The 16,836-nt window shown below is 46.9% G+C and overlaps 2 protein-coding genes across 5 annotated transcripts in view; one reads left to right on the forward strand and one right to left on the reverse strand.

The window, feature by feature from the left end:
* Positions 1-5,166: 5,166 nt before the first annotated feature.
* RPL31 (ribosomal protein L31) lies at positions 5,167-14,530 on the forward strand. Of its 2 annotated transcripts, none has more exons than XM_050922956.1 (5): positions 5,167-5,190; positions 6,081-6,187; positions 7,519-7,644; positions 13,825-13,937; positions 14,459-14,530. In XM_050922956.1, exons 2-5 carry the CDS (start codon positions 6,081-6,083, stop codon positions 14,488-14,490), a joined length of 378 nt encoding a protein of 125 aa, XP_050778913.1. In that variant the 5' UTR covers positions 5,167-5,190; the 3' UTR covers positions 14,491-14,530. The 2 variants fall into 2 exon arrangements, with proteins under 2 accessions (XP_050778913.1, XP_050778903.1); XM_050922946.1 differs by lacking the exon at positions 5,167-5,190 and adding an exon at positions 5,197-5,310.
* A 744-nt stretch (positions 14,531-15,274) lies between these two features.
* The window catches only part of TBC1D8 (TBC1 domain family member 8), a 78,309-nt gene continuing 76,747 nt past the window's right edge, over positions 15,275-16,836 (reverse strand). For all 3 annotated transcript variants that reach the window (XM_050921725.1, XM_050921734.1, XM_050921717.1), the window contains one exon: positions 15,275-16,245. In XM_050921725.1, the coding sequence (XP_050777682.1) occupies positions 15,793-16,245 (453 nt within the window). In that variant the 3' untranslated portion in view covers positions 15,275-15,792. The remainder of the gene's footprint in view (positions 16,246-16,836) is intronic.

Consider the following 16,836-nt stretch of genomic DNA (forward strand, 5'->3'; position numbering starts at 1 on the left):
TGCAACTGAAGCCAAGGGGCTGTTGCAGTGGCAGGGATTAGCAGAGTGCAAGGTGCTCTGGCCATGCTCTCTTCCTTCTCTGACTCCAGATCAACAGCACCGATGAGCTCATGAAGTCTTTCCACCACTTCCTGTCTTGAATCAGCTTCAGAGCTTAACTCATCGTTAATGATTTTTTGTTCTGTCATTCTTCACAGTGTCTATCCAATGTATCCTTAGGCCTGGTCTACACTATGCATTTAAACCGAATTTAGCAGCGTTAAACCGATTTAACCCTGCACCAGTCCACACAACGAGGCCCTTTATATTGATATAAAGGGCTCTTTAAACCGGTTTCTGTACTCCTCCCCGACGAGGGGAGTAGCACTGAAATCGGTATTGCCATGTCGGATTAGGGTTAGTGTGGCCGCAAATCGACGGTATTGGCCTCCGGGTGGTATCCCACAGTGCACCACTGTGACCGCTCTGGAAAGCAATCTGAACTCGGATGCACTGGCCAGGTAGATAGGAAAAGCCCCACAAACTTTTGAATTTCATTTCCTGTTTGCCCAGCGTGGAGCTCTGATCAGCACGGGTGGCGATGCAGTCCCAAATCCAAAAAGAGCTCCAGCATGGACCATACGGGAGATACTGGATCTGATCGCTGTATGGGGAGACAAATCTGTTCTATCACAGCTCCGTTACAAAAGACGAAATGCCAAAGAATTTGAAAAAATCTCCAGGCTATGATACAGAGTCCACAGCACAGTGCTGTGTGACAAGCGTAACAGAAAGCCAAAGAATCAAATGGACGCTCATGGAGGGGGGGGGGGGACTGAGGACTCCAGCTATCCCACAGTCCCCGCAGTCTCTGAAAAGCATTTGCATTCTTGGCTGAGCTCCCAATGCCTGTAGGGTCAAACACATTGTCCGGGGTGGTTCAGGGTATATCTAGTCAACTTACCAACCCCCATGAAAGAAAAGGGAAAAAAAATTGTTTCTTGACTTTTTTCAATGTCACCGTATGTTTACTGCATGCTGCTGGTAGACACGGTGCTGCGGCACTGAACAGCAGCATCCTCTCCCCTCCCCTCCCCAGTGGCAGATGGTACAGTATAAAATGACTGATAGCCGTCCTCATCATCCTGTGAGTGCTTCTGGCTGGCCTTGGTGAGGTCGGCCGGGGGCGCCTGGGTAAAAATAGGAATGACTCCTGTTCATTCCCGGCAGATGGTACAGAACGGCTGGTAACCATATTCATCACAGCAACTGGGGGCTGAGGTCCATCAGCCCACCCCCTTTCATGTCTAAAGAAAAGATTCTGTACTGCCTGGATTATCATAGCAGCGGGAGGCTGGGCACCTCTCCCCCTCCACCGTTTAATGTCCTGCCTGGACTATCATAGCAGCTGGAGGCTTCCTCCACCCTCATTTTATCTCACTAAAAACTCAGTGTTTCTTATTCCTGCATTCTTTATTACTTCATCACACAAATGGGGGGACACTGCAACGGTAGCCCAGGATGGTTGGGGAGGAGGGAAGCAACAGGTGGGGTTATTGCAGGGGCACCCCCTAGAATGGCATGCAGTTCATCATTTCTGCGGGATCTGACATGGAGCAGCTGCGCTCTCTGGTTCTCTGGTTCTCTAGTATACTTGCCCCATATTCTAGGCAGGACTGACTCTATTTTTAGATAAAACATAAAGGAGGGAATGACCCAGGGAGTCATTCCCATTTTTGTCTTTGCGCCCCCGGCCAACCTCAGCGAAGGTCAGCCAGGAGCACACATGACAGCAGCAGACGGTACAGAACGACTGATAACCATCATCTCATCGCCAATTTACAATAGCACAGCAGACGGTACAGAACGACTGATAACCGTCATCTCATCGCCAATTTACAATGGCACGGTAGACGGTACAATAGGGATGGTAACCGTCTCTGCTACCTTGCAAAGGCAAATGAATGCTGCTGTGTAGCGCTGCAGTACCGTGTCTGTCAGCAGCATCCAGTACACATATGGTGACAGTGACAAAAGGCTAAATGGGCTCCATGGTTGCCATGCTATGGTGTCTGCCAGGGCAATCCAGGGAAAAAGGGCGTGAAATGATTGTCTGCCGTTGCTTTCACGGAGGAAGGAATGAGTGACAACATTTACCCAGAATCACCCGCGACACTGTTTTTGCACCATCATGCATTGGGATCTCAACCTAGAATTCCAATGGGCGGGGGAGACTGCGGGAACTATGGGATAGCTATGGGATAGCTACCCACAGTGCAATGCTCCAGAAATTGACGCTAGCCTCGGAACATGGACGCACACCGCCGAATTATTGTGCTTTGTGTGGCCGCGTGCACTCGACTTTATACAATCTGTTTTACAAAACCGGTTTATGTAAAATTGGAATAATCCTGTAGTGTAGACGTACCCTTAGTCTTCCCCTGGTTCTAGTTCTTTACACTCTGGTATGTCTCACCATGCCAAATATCACATATCAAAACCATCCTAGTTGTCTTCTTTAAATCTTCTGTAACAGTGTTATTTCTTGCCCTAGCCATTTTCTTATTACTTCTTTTTTTTTTTTCATTTGGTATAGACTTAACCAGAGGTGCTGGAACAAGGGAGGGGTGCTGCCGCACCCTCTGCCTAGAAGTGGTTTCCATTACATATAGGGTTTACAGCAAGGGTCGGCAACCTCTGGCACGTGGTAAGCACCCTGTTTACCTGCCGCGTCTGCAGGTTCAGCCGATCATGGCTCCCACCGGCCGTGTGCGGTTCACCCGCTCCAGGCCAATGCGGGAAGCACCCCCACTATAAAAATTGTTCCAGCACCCCGGTCTTGAAACTCTCAATATTCCCCTCAACCAGTTCATTTCTGCAGTCAATAATCTTGTTTATCTGAATCTTATAGCCAGGGGCAAAAAACAGTAGTTTACAGAAGGAAACAATAAACTTGCTATGCTTGATTTCCAGTTAATTGTTATACAGGACTATGATGCTCATAAGAATAGATTGAGGGCCAATGTCCATCCTTTCTCAAACTCTGTTGGGCTCACTTCTGCATATCCCAGCCCCATTTTGAATTGCAACATGCTATGCCAATTTACTGCTTTAGGACTCTCTGTCGCACTGCACTGGTTTATTGCAGAGCAGGCACAGTGCTCTGGCTTATTGTTATAAGGCTATAATGCAGTATGGGTTGTTACTGTGGTCAGTCATGCTGTATTGGGTTACTATTGTTGGTCTAAACTGGGTTATTACTGTAAAAATGCTACTCTATACTGGGCTGTTATTATTGTAGGGTCATCATGCTGCACTGTTTTATTATTTTAGGGTTGTAGAGCTGATATTATACAACACTCAGGCTGTGTTATGTTAACTGTAGGATAGGTATGCTGTGTTGGGTTTATTACTGCAGGTTGATTTATTGTACACAGCTAGACTGAGGTAAGCTGTAGTCTATAACATAGCCTTACTATTCTCAGAGTGCTGTAGTGCAGTGTTGTTACTGTAGGGTTGCTGAGAGTGAACTGGGTTACTGTAGGGTTGCTGGGTTATTGCACTGGGTTACTGTAGGGTTGCAGAGTCAGGACACTGGGTTACTTTGTAGGGTTGCTGGGTTATTGCACTGGGTTACTGTAGAGTTGCAGGGTTAGGACACTGGGTTACTTTGTAGGGTTGCTGGGTTATTGCACTGGGTTACTGTAGGGTTGCAGGGTTAGGACACTGGGTTACTTTGTAGGGTTGCTGGGTTATTGCACTGGGTTACTGTAGGGTTGCAGGGTTAGGACACTGGGTTACTTTGTAGGGTTGCTGGGTTATTGCACTGGGTTACTGTAGGGTTGCAGGGTTAGGACACTGGGTTACTTTGTAGGGTTGCTGGGTTATTGCACTGGATTACTGTAGGGTTGCAGGGTTAGGACCCTGGGTTACTTTGTAGGGTTGCTGGCTTATTGCACTGGGTTACTGTAGGGTTGCAGGGTTATTGCACTGGGTTACTGTAGGGTTGCAGGGTTAGGACACTGGGTTACTTTGTAGGGTTGCTGGGTTATTGCGCTGGGTTACTGTAGGGTTAGGACACTGGGTTACTTTGTAGGGATGCTGGGTTATTGCACTGGGTTACTGTAGGGTTGCAGGGTTAGGACACTGGGTTACTTTGTAGGGTTGCTGGGTTATTGCGCTGGGTTACTGTAGGGTTAGGACACTGGGTTACTGTAGGGTTGCTGGGTTATTGCACTGGGTTACTGTAGGGTTGCAGGGTTAGGACACTGGGTTACTGTAGGGTTGCAGGGTTATTGCGCTGGGTTACTGTAGGGTTGCAGGGTTATTGCACTGGGTTACTGTAGGGTTGCAGGGTTAGGACACTGGGTTACTGTAGGGTTGCAGGGTTATTGCACTGGGTTACTGTAGGGTTGCAGGGTTAGGACACTGGGTTACTTTGTACGGTTGCTGGGTTATTGTAGGGTTGCAGGGTTAGGACACTGGGTTACTTTGTAGGGTTGCAGGGTTATTGCGCTGGGTTACTGTAGGGTTAGGACACTGGGTTACTTTGTAGGGTTACTGTAGGGTTGCAGGGTTAGGACACTGGGTTACTTTGTAGGGTTGCTGGGTTATTGTAGGGTTGCAGGGTTAGGACACTGGGTTACTTTGTAGGGTTGCTGGGTTATTGCACTGGGTTACTGTAGGGTTGCTGGGTTATTGCACTGGGTTACTGTAGGGCTGCAGGGTTAGGACACTGCATTGCTAGACTCTGAGTTCCACCAGCTCCCACTTTTTGCTGTTTTTGGGAGTCTCACGATGATCTGTTTAAAGCCCCAGACGCTGCACCCAGCAGGCGGCAGGAGACGATCCGCTCCCGCGGTTAGAGGGAAAGACTCGGATTCGAGCCCCCGTCTCCCGCACAGGCGCGGCCCCAGGGACACGGACCAAGCGCCCATCAACCCCCCGCGCTTTAAGCCCGCCCCGGGTGCACGGGGCGCTCGCGGCGGGATTGTTATTGTAGGGTTGCCGGGTCGCCCAACAACTCCCGCAAGCAGGGCCCGATCCCGCCCCCCCACCGCTTGCACCCACCGCTCCCCACCTCTCCGGGCTGCGCAGGCGCAGTCCCGCCTTCCCCCAACCCGGAAGTGCTCCTCGCTCCCCCCCACCCCCTCCGGTTTGGTTCGTCCCACAATCCCCCGCGCCTTCCTCTGCGATCCGTACCCGGGCAGGGTGAGTGGCTCGCTGCGGGGCCTGGCCGCCCATCCGCCGCCATCCGCCTCATCGGGTCCCGCCGGGTCCCGGGCCCCGCCCGGCCCGAGGGGCCAGGGGACCCCGCGCCCGGGGCACCGGGTATTGCCGGCCTGGGGCGGGGGGGATGGGCACAGGGGCCCGGGCTGCGGGGGGAGGGGAGGGGAGGGGCTGTGGGCACAGGGGGCTGGGCCGGGGGGGGGAGGAGGAGAGGGGCTGTGGGCACAGGGGGCTGGGCCGGGGGGGGGAGAGGAGGAGAGGGGCTGTGGGCACAGGGGGCTGGGCCGGGGGGGGGAGAGGAGGAGAGGGGCTGTGGGCACAGGGGGCTGGGCCGGGGGGGGGAGAGGAGGAGAGGGGCTGTGGGCACAGGGGGCTGGGCCGGGGGTGGGGGAGAGGAGGAGAGGGGCTGTGGGCACAGGGGCCCGCACGAGGCTGGACCCAGGCCTTGCATAGGGCGTATGGGAGAGCTGCGGGTGCTTGTTTAGCAGCAGGAGGCATCTCTAGGGTTTGCCCCAGGTTTTGAGGGCAGGGCCAGGGGGTTTTCCCGAGTGCCCTGAAAGCTGGAGCCAAGTGTAAAAACCTAGTTCTGTGCTTTTGGGGTGTCATGTGAGCATGGGGGGGAAGGGGTAAGCAGACGGAGGCGTGGTGCAGCACCTTGCTGTAGGGCTGGGCGAGGGGGAAATGATGGAGTTGTAACACTGAAGTTGCACGTACTGAAACCTGCAAGGCTAGTGCTCTATAAAAGGTGGATTAAGCTGAACTAGATTTGTGACTGTAGAAACCCTAATGTGTGAGGGGTAAAGGGCTAGAGATGACTTGATGGAAAGGCCCACACCAAGTTAGACATGTCCGTGATTTTCAATGTTGCACAGATGGCTCCAGCAAAGAAAGGTGGAGAAAAGAAGAAGGGGAGATCTGCTATCAATGAGGTGGTGACTAGGGAATATACCATCAACATTCACAAACGGATCCATGGCGTGTGAGTGACTTTTTTCATGTCTTGTTTGTCCCAGTAAAGTTGACCTTACTTTACCTGCTTAAGGTAGCTGGTGTTTGGAAATGGTTCCAGTAAGCTTTCTACCTGTTGGCAGTGGATGATTGTCATCAAAGATGCTGATTTCAGTGTGATGGGATGTATTAGGTCTCAGTTCTGCACCTGCATGTAGACCTGTGCAGATCCAATTGCAGCATCAAGGCCTGATTATGGTTTCTGGCAAATGCAGTTCTCAGGACGTTTTTCTCACTTTACATGATTTTTCCTAGGTTTAGCACACTGCTATTGAGTTTATAGAGAGTGAAGACTTGTACAGGAGCTTTGTCATTTCACTTGGGAGCTGCCTGTGGATGTAGAGTTAGATTCCGATGGGAGAGAGACTTTTTAACTTGAGTTTAGTTTTATAAATTTTAAGGAGCCCATAATAGGAAAGTATCATATAGATGAGAGAAGTTTTTCTACTAACTGGAAGATAATTGATAAATGTCATTACTTTTATACAGAAGTTGGAAGGGGGACATACACTGGGTTTTTTCCTCTGGTGATTCAGTCAGTTCCTTTTGTTCTTTCCCCTTTCTGATTCTATAAATCTGTTTCATTTTATTTACTTTTTTTTGAGGCTGCTTTTTTTTCCCCTCTCACTACCAGGAGGTACTTGGTCTGAAATACTGTTTGTGTCTCCCTCTTGTTTAGTCTTCCTGCCATCTTTCTCCTAACCTCTCTTTCCCCACTGACTCCTAGCATTAGATGTTAATCTGTCAGCAATATACAAATAGTGCTTTGATAGGTGCTGTGCTACCTTAGTTTAAAAATCTCATCCAAGGGGCAACTTGAAATGAGCCCTTGAAGCCAGTTAGTACAACGGGCTTGTTGTAGTGTAATTTTATTGAAATTGTATGTAAATTATTACACATCTCAGAGGGGTAGCAGTGTTAGTCTGGATCTGTAAAAAGCAACAAAGAGTCCTGTGGCATCTTACAGACTAACAGATGTATTGAAGCATAAGCTTTCATGGGTGAATACCCACTTGGGTCTGACGAAGTGGGTATTCACCCACGAAAGCTTATGCTCCAATAAAATGTTAGTCTGTAAGGTGCCACAGGACTCTTTGTTGCTTATTATGTATCTGTATCTGTTTAGAAATAACTTACTGATTTTTGAGACAAGATGCAGTTGTTGCAACAACAATAAGGTTAGCATAGTCCAACAAAACTTTTTGGCTTATGGAATGACAGTCTGGCTAGATCCATGGCAAGTTTCCAGTGCTAGGGATATTTATTAAAGATTAGCTAAATAACCGTTTTCTCTGTTCTCAGGGGATTCAAGAAACGCGCCCCCCGTGCTCTCAAGGAGATCCGTAAATTTGCAATGAAGGAGATGGGTACTCCTGATGTACGCATTGACACCAGATTGAACAAAGCAGTCTGGGCCAAAGGGATAAGGTATGTCCCAGGGGCTTTAATCATGGATAAGGGAGGAAGAATTTCACAAACACATGTGGGAGAATCTCTGAGTATCTCTTCTGTTCACCAATATTTGCCTTTCGCTTCCAGATATTTCCTTTCTGGTATTCTAAGTGGTTGCATGAGATCTTGGGCTTAGGGCCCAAATCCACAAAGGGGTTTAGCTTCTTAGAAAATTACTGGAAGCCACAAACCTTGGGTTAGGCACCTAGACAATGAATGGGAAGAAAAAGAGGCACCTGAGAATGGGATCCACACAAGCCAGTACTCTAGGCGGGGAGCCACCTAAACTAGCCAACAGGAGATGCCTACTAGAGGGCTGTGTTGAAAGCCCTGCCCTTCTCCTGGCTAGGTCTGGGCTGCAGCGGAGGTTCCTGTCTCTGTTTGCGAACTACGGCGGAGAACTCCCTCTTCATGCAAGATGGGGGGAATTAGGCCTCCTTTATAATCTTTGGCCAGGCGGCTAGATACCCAGGTTTGGGAAACACCAGTTCAGTTCCCCTTCTTTCTGCTGAGAGAGGATTTGAACATGGGTTCCCCACTTCTCAAGTGAGTGCCCTAACCAGTGGACTGTATGATATTCTAATGTAGGGCTCCCTCAATCACTCTTGAAGTCATTCTATTTTGTAATTAAGTAGGGCCAAATTACTCTAGCAGGGTGGATTGATTTAAATAATCGATAAGTGTTTTGTACACCTGTACCCTGATATAATGCAACCCAATATAACGCGGGTTCGCATATAACATGGTAAAGTTCTGACACACTGCTCTGAGCAGCGAATTAAGGGTGCCAGACCAGGCCAGGGCCGAGGGGTTCGATAAGGGGCAGAAGGTCTCGGGGGCAGTCAGGGGCTCTCCCCCCTCCCCCGGGTCTGGGGGGCAGGAGCTGTGGGAGGGAACTTTTGGGGCCCCCGCAGTCCCAGAGTGGCCTGGGGGATTAGCAGGGGGCCAGGAGCAGCCCGCTCTGCTTCCCTCGCCCTGGCCCCAGCCGTGTCACTCAGGGGAGGGGGTTTGGGGAAAGGGATCCCCCTCAGCCCTCACCAGCAGTGGCAGAAGCAGAGCAGCCTGGCCCCAGCCTGTTCCACTCCGCCAGCTTCCAGCCACTGCGCTCTGCTTCCCGCCACTGGTGAGTATGGGGGGCATCCTTTCCCCAACCTCCCCGCACTCACCTGCCCGGCGAGAAGTGGAGCGCCGTGGCTGGGAGCTGGCAGAGTGGAGCGGGCTGGGGCCGCGTCACTCCGCTTCCCGCCGCTGGTGAGTGCGGAGGGCGTCCTTTCCCCAACCTCCCTATACTCACCAGCGGCAGGAAGTGGAGCAGCCCAGCCCCAGCCAGCTCCACTCTGCCAGCTCCCAGCTGTGGCGCTCAACTTCCCGCCGGGGAGGGGATTGCAGGACCTTTCCCCAGCGACACGGCCGTGTCGCTCCACTTCCTGCTGCACGTGAGTGTGGGGGGCATCCTTTCCCTAACCTCGCCGTGGCTAGGTGGTGGCGGAGTGGAGCGGAGGCCACGTTGCTCTGCTTCCTGCCGCGATGAGTGCCTCTTGTTGGGGGAGGGGGCAGTGGATAGGATGTTGGAGCAGTCAGGGGACAGGAGGGTTGGGTGGGTGATTAGGGAGGGGGGTCTCTGGAGGGGTTGGTCAGGGAACAAGGACACTGCAGGGGGGGTGGAGCAAGTCTGATAAAACACAGTGAGATTTTGTGTCTCCTGAGGACTGCATTGTATCGGGGTAGAGGTGTATTTGTACTCTTTAGTTCTTTTCCTAAAGAAAAGGTGATTCTCATTGGTTGGTAACCGTTAAAATATGTTGAATTGCAACTATATATAGTCTTTACACTAAATTTAGTGCTGCATTTTGCTTAACTGGGAGGAACTACTGTGTCTGTACCCATGTATTTAAACAGTTATACAGTAGAACCTCAGAATTACAACACTTCAGGTTGTTCGTAACTCTAAACAAAAACCTTATCGTTGTTCTTTCAAAAAATTTACAACTGAACGTTGGCTTAATACAGCTTTGAATCTTTACTATGCAGAATAAAAATGCTGCTTTTAACCATCTTAATTTAAATGAAACAAGCACAGAAACAGTTTCGTTACTTGTCAAATCTTTTTTGAACTTTCCCTTTATTTTTAGTAGTTAAAAAAAAATACAGTACAGTATTATATGTAGTCTTTGCTACCTGATTGCATACTTCTGATTCTAAATGAGATGTGTGGTCAACTGGGCAGTTCGTAACTCTGATGTTCTACTGAATAGCTTAATTTACATGTATTCACATTCTTAATTTTACTTGATTATGTTAGAAAATGATTAATAATGTATTTATTTACGCAATTATTTTTTCCTTGTGATTTGTCAAGCTCTTTGGATTGAAATTAAAATTCAGTTAAATGCAAAAAACAGCCTTTTAATTGTTTATAAAATTACATTAAATATGGTGCATATGTAAGAAAAGAGTTTAGCAAAACAAAGACTGGCCTATTTATTAAACAAAGGAATTCTCTGTAGTTAGTTAATTGAACTGGTTATTCCTGGTCTCACTCTCATACCCAGTTTTTATTACTAGACTGGAAGAAGAAAACAAGCTTTCCTGCTTTTTCAGTTCCCAATCAGTTACTTAATTTTCAATGAACTAGTCTTTGAGCTGAACTAGTTCAATAAACAGAGATGAAGAAAATACTCTCTGAAGGGCTAACCTTGCTTTTTGACAGCAGTAGATGCAAAATCTGGTTCCAGGTACTTAGTTCGGTGGTTTGATTTTTTTTTTTAACTTGGTAGCAAATATGTACCATTTAATATTATTTTTAGTATTAAACGATTGAGTATAAGTAGTTTAGGCCTTAATATAGGTTATCAATTTAATTTTAGACAGATTTTTTAAAATAAACTTGTTTTTAATTAGTTTTTTATTCCCTATGCTCAGTGGTAGAGCACTTGTTTGAGAGGTGGAAAACTCTACTCGGGAATCCTCTGCTCATCAGGGCTTGGAAGGAGTTGAACTGGGGTCTCCCACACCCCAGTTCAGTACCCTTGTCACTGGGCTCAAGGTTATAAGGAAGGCCTCCTCCCCACCTCCTCATTTTGTGTGGAATTAGGTGTGCTCAGAGCACACCTACTAAATAAGACCCTGCAGGCAGACCTACCTATTTTCTTCTGGTTTGAGAATCATGCTGGGGTGTAGGTGTCAAGACAGGCACTTGGATGCCTGCCTGAGCATTGTGTGCATACCGAGAGGCAGAAACTTGGCACCTAGGGTAGGGAACTTTTTACATCAAAACCAGTAAGGTTGGGCAGCAGCTGAGTAGGATGTGTAAATTCTTTCCTGAATGTGGGTCTCACACTGACACCTGTATCAGCAAAACTTGTGTTGTTCAGGGGTGTGAATATTCCACTCCCTATGCAGGTGTGTATAGCGCCATGTTGATAGGAAAGCTTCTCTTGCCAGCTTCACTAATGCTGCTCCCAGGGGTTGGTTTTTTGTGCCAGTGGGAGAGCTCTGCCCCAGCTGCATAGTGTGTCTTCACCATACGTGTCGCTGCAGCGCCAAGCGTAGACCTGGCCTAAGAGTCTTCGCTGCAGCCTTGGGGAGCAAACTGGTAGAAAAGAGGGGCAGAGGGCACTGCTTAACAGAGAGGTGGGCAAACTACAGCCCATGGGCCACATCCAGCCCATCGGACCCTCCTGCCCTGCCCCTGAGTTCCTTGGCCCAGGAGGCTAGCCCCTGGCCCCTCCCCCATAGCCCCAGCTCACTGCACTGCTGGTGCAATGCTCTGGGTGGCGGGCTGTGAGCTCTTGCTGGGCAGAGCACTGGCCTGTCCTGGTGCTCTAGGTGGCACGGCTGTGCTCCAGGCAGCGCGGTAAGGGGGCAGGGAGCGGGGGTTGGATAGAGGGTCGGGGAATTTGGGATGGTGGTGGGGGTGGGGAGCCGGGAGGCAGTCAGGAAGAAGGGGTGGTTGGATGGGGTGGTCGGGGCAGGGATTCCAGGGGGTGAGAAGCAGGGGGGTTGGATAGGGGGCAGGGGCCGAGCTACACTTGGCTCCCCTAACCGGCCTGTCATACAATTTCAGAAACCTGATCTGCCCCTCAGGCCAAAAAGTTTGCCCACCCCTGACTTAACACATCAGCCTGTTTGTAGACTCGCATCTCTTCCTTACCACTCTACCCGTATTCCTCTGCAGAATCAGATTCTTGTGGCAGGGGTGTTTCAAAATCTTGAATTCTATATACGTTGGGAAATAGCGATGTAGGTTCTCCTCAGATCATTTTCTGCCTCCCTTCCTCAATGGTTACATACTAAAAATGACAAACATAAGATATACAGGGATACTAGGCTGGGACTAGCTTTGAAGGACTAAATACAGTTAATGTCTCACAGGCCACTTAGGCTTCAACTGTTTTATCCTTTTGTTACATGTGGCATGTTCAGATACCCCTTTTTTAAAAAAAAAACATGTTCTGCTACCATCAGATGATGACAATAAGTAGCTGGATAAATCTTGCAACCCCTCAAACACACAAGTTTAGCTGTTGATTCTCAGGCAGTTAGAAAACAATGATTATGCTCTGTCCAGGATGAGACTGCAAGCATCTTTTTCTTAGCATATGCACAACATGCCTCAGGTGGCATGTGACCAGGATTCATCACCAAATTTGGTCTGCTGGTTGGATCATTAGCTTCCCCGGGCCGGGTACTGATGGGTAGCATGACAGGTCCAGAATGTGTTAACATCTAATTGTCTGCCCTGTATTACTGTTAGTCATGTGGGAAACACTTGCACAGATATTTAGCTAGCACACCAGTAATGGTGCTTGTTCCTCAAAGCAGACTGATCTGTCCATATTTCCAAATGTCTCCCATTTTTATAGTCCTACTGTTGCTTTTTGGGAGAGCCCTCCCTAGCTCCTCACTTTAAGAAGCTTATGAAAAATGCTCTTATCTGCAGTCAGGGACAGAATTGGCAGTGACAGTATAAACACCCCAGATCGGTAAGGGTTGTAAGGATACTTCTTATAGTTACAGTAACTCTTGACTTAACGTTGTAGTTACCTTCCTGAAAAAATTGACTTTAAGTGAAACGATGTTAAGTGAATCCAATTTCCCCATAAGAATTAATGTAAATTGGGAGAGTTAGGTTCTTTTTTCACCAGACAAAAGACTATATATAGATATAGATATAGATATATAGTCTTTCATCTAAACCTTGCGGGCTCAGCCAAGTGCTAGTTCATCATGTAGCAGTAAGGAAAATATCCCACCCTCTGACTCCTCCACCTCAGCCAAGCTTCACAATCATCATCACTGTGTATAGTATTAAATTGTTAGTTTAAAACTTAATATACACACACATACACACAGTATAAGTTTTAAACTAACAATTTAATACTATACACAGTGATGATGATTGTGAAGCTTGGCTGAGGTGGAGGAGTCAGAGGGTGGGATATTTTCCTTACTGCTACATGATGAACTAGCACTTGGCTGAGCCCGCAAGGTTTAACTCTCTCTCTCTCTACAAGGCAGCAGGAATGGAGGAAGGGGGTAGGTGTGAGAGAGATGCGCATTTCCCGTTAAAGTACACTGTCTTGTTAATTAGATCAGCTTGCTGAGACCAGCTGCTGCAAGCTCCCTCCTTCCTGAGCCCTGGTGTGTCCCCCCAGCTCTATGGAAGATGGGTTAAGCAGGGGAAGGGGGACACCCTAACATTAGCCCCCCCTTCTTTCCCCCTGCACAGCAAGCAGGAGTCTTGAGGCACAGCAAATGGCAGCAGGTGAAGGGACAGCTGCTGCACAGGGAGCTTAGGGGATCGGGAAGCTGATGAGGGGCTGCTGGTCCACCCTGGTTCCAAGCCCCCACCAGCTATCTGCAATGGGCTGCTCTTCCTGCAAGCAGTGGACAAAGCAAGTGGCTGCCAAAGAACATTAGAAGGGAGCATGTTCCCTAATTGATCAGCAGTGTAAGTGAGGAATTACTGTATTTTCTTGGCTGAAACAGCCAGGAACTCATTTTACATACCAAACTCACTTTGTTTAAGGGTGATCTGCTACCTACATATCACTGAAACTAAAATTGTCTGTCTTAAATTTGACAGACAAATTACATTCATGTAAAATGTATTGAAAATGAAACTACATAAACTTATGCACGTTTTCATTATAGGAATGTTCCCTACCGCATCCGTGTACGTTTATCCAGAAAACGCAATGAGGATGAAGATTCACCCAACAAGCTATACACGCTGGTTACCTATGTACCTGTCACCACTTTCAAAAGTAAGTGTACATACTTTTCTCCATCCCATGTTTTCTGAGCAAGGCGGTTGGCAAAGACAAGCCTCCTAAGCATCTGCTGCACGGGAGACTCTTTGGGTATCTGTGGATGTTCTAGTATGTTGCTAGATTAGTTCTTGTCAAAAAACTTTACTCTTAAATTTCTGCTGCAGAGGAAGAAGAGGGGGGCTTCTCTTGCCCAGCAGTTACCTCTGCTTCTCTCACACCCACACAGATAGAAGTCTAATGTTGAAACTGAATAATTCTGTGACTTTAGTCTTAAATGTTGTGGCACTAGTAGATTTATGATTTTTTTTTAAATGTGAGTTAAGTTGTACCTCAAGTTGGCAGTCTATTTGCTGCTTTAAAAATGCTCATATCTATTAGTTAGCTTAGTAGGTATCAGCATTCTTAATCTTGTGGTTAACTGCTAATTATGGCTCTGAGAAAATCTCCTTAGGTGCATCTAAGATTTAGAGTAGACTATCTTGCTCACTGATCATTTGTATTTTTTTTTTTTACAGGTCTACAGACAGTCAATGTGGATGAAAACTAAACTGCTTTTCAATACAATAAAGTTATAAAAGTGACACTTATTCTGACTAAGGTATCTTACTGAGCAGTGTCTTTTAATGGTCAAAGAATTACAGCATATCCAAATCAGCATTTTTGAAATTTCTGCTTGCTTTATTGGGGTGTTACTTTTCTCATCCTTCTGCTATAAAGGTGTTTATATTGTTTACATTAGAAAAGGTAAAGCAGCAGCTTGTTGTACCCATCTCAAAACAAGAACAGGGACAGCCAATGAAAGTAGAAGGAAAAAGACTTTTCACTCAACCTGTAATTAAACTGCTGTAGGAAGTTGTTGAGACCAAGAACTTAACCCCATCCTTTTTTGAATCCTGCTATTTTAGGGATATCCATAGTTAAGACAAATTTTGTGCTTCATGGCTTAACCCCTGATCACTAGTGCAGTGTGGAGGAGATTCTCATATAAGCCTCTGTATCCTCTAAAACATCTGGTTCCTGCCCATCAGAGGCAAGAGACTCAATTACATGGACCTCAGGTTCAATACTCTGGCAATTTGTATGGTTGTAAAAATAGTGTACATACAGTTATTTGGGGGGGGTGGCGGCTAAGGGTACTTTAAAAAAAATTAGGTCTCTTATCTGCACTGGTGCTTTTAGAAAAACATGAAGAGTAACTTGTGCAGTGTGGTCTACAAACCCGCCCCCACTTTTAAAAGTACTCTTTACGTAGGAGGGTTAGAGTGAGTGTCCTGCGCTTACGTCCTGAGTATTCCTTAGTTGAAGAGTTGATACAGTCCCCCTACTTAGGGTAAAGTCCAGTACAAAAAGGTTTAATTGAAAAGTGCATGTTTTCACAGAACATCAGAAGCAGTCCATGTATATTAACATTAGCAAGACATACAGCTCTGAATACAATCAAAAATATTAAAATAGTTTCAATTACCAGCATTGAAACAAGTCTTCAGGATTAGTGCCAAAAAAAAACAAACAAACCCCAAACCACCACATAAACAAACTGCAGACAGTAGCTGAGGAGGGTTTTGCCCCAATTAAAAAAAAAAAATCTCTAACAAAACTACTGGAGCCAGCTTCTGCTCTCCCAATATGTAATGGGTCTGCAGTGTCTTCACAGTGCAGACAGATGTTTCCTTTTACATTCAAAACAAGAACATATTTAATAAATCAATAGCACAAACTACACACCCCTTTAGCTTTTAATGCTCTCAAACTGAGGAGCAAACAAAACAGTCCACTGCTAACCAAAAGCCAGCCTTTGCAACAGGGTGCTTTGGTGTAACTTCAGTGCAGTCAGTTTCAGGCAACTTTGCTACTGTGTATTTAGTTTCATGTGTTCAGCTAGTGACTGGTCACTCATTCCATTTGTTTTGAGACAGTATTGATTTTGCTTTGCATTCTCCAGTTTTGGTTTCAGTTCTAAAGGCTTTTCAAAGAAATTTACTAGTGACTGTTCAGTCAAAAGTGATGCTAAAATTTGTTCGAAGGAGATAATCCAGTTCCCTTCAGTCACAGGTAAAGATTGAGTCTCTTTGTGAGTAATCTTCACAGTGTCAGTAAAAACAGTATCCTGGTCCGAGGCCTCAGACTGTACATCCTCAGTAAATTCATCTGATCCACTCCCCAAACTGCTACTTCTTTGACCCACTTCTCCAATCTGAAGTAGTAAAGTGGTCACAGTGGCAATGGCTTGATATAAAGAGTTTTCCTCTGGATCTTCGTGAAACATGCTGTACAAGGTTTTGCAGAACTGGATGAATTCCCTCTAATAGGCAAGGGGAAATTATTGTAACAGGTCAAATTATTGATCACATAATATCATGGATACAGTACAATAGCTGTAAAAGTTTGAGCAGTAAGTATAAGGTGACATGGGATTTTAGAGTACCATGCAGAAGCATCCTCATTTGTAAACTCTTGCTACAAATTGAAAGACTTTTAGCCATTTGATAAAGTGCCAAAAAAAAGTTACCAGGACGTACTCTGGCAGTTAGTAATACTTTCCTCACTGAATATGAGGGAGACTGGATTTCTGAGTGAGAGAATGAGAGCGCCTCCAGAGTGTGTGTGTCTGGAGAGGGAGATTAGGATTTAATGGGAATGGGCAGTGTGTGATTAGCCTTGGGATGGGGTGACATCTTCAGTCAACCCAGAAACAGAGAGTGCTGTAAGCACAACACAACTGATCTGGGATCTGCATTAGCTGCTTGTTGGTTTTGGCCTGTGGAAAACATAGATATGGCTTGGACCTAGCTATTTGAGAAATTACCTTTCCCAGTACTACATTAGTGTATTTGCAGCCACTGGAGGTACATGGCTTTCAATTTACAAGGAAGTTGCTGGTGGGGTGGTCAAG

This window comes from Gopherus flavomarginatus, chromosome 1 (assembly GCF_025201925.1).
Source record: "Gopherus flavomarginatus isolate rGopFla2 chromosome 1, rGopFla2.mat.asm, whole genome shotgun sequence".
In the NCBI taxonomy this organism is placed as follows: Eukaryota; Metazoa; Chordata; order Testudines; family Testudinidae; genus Gopherus; species Gopherus flavomarginatus.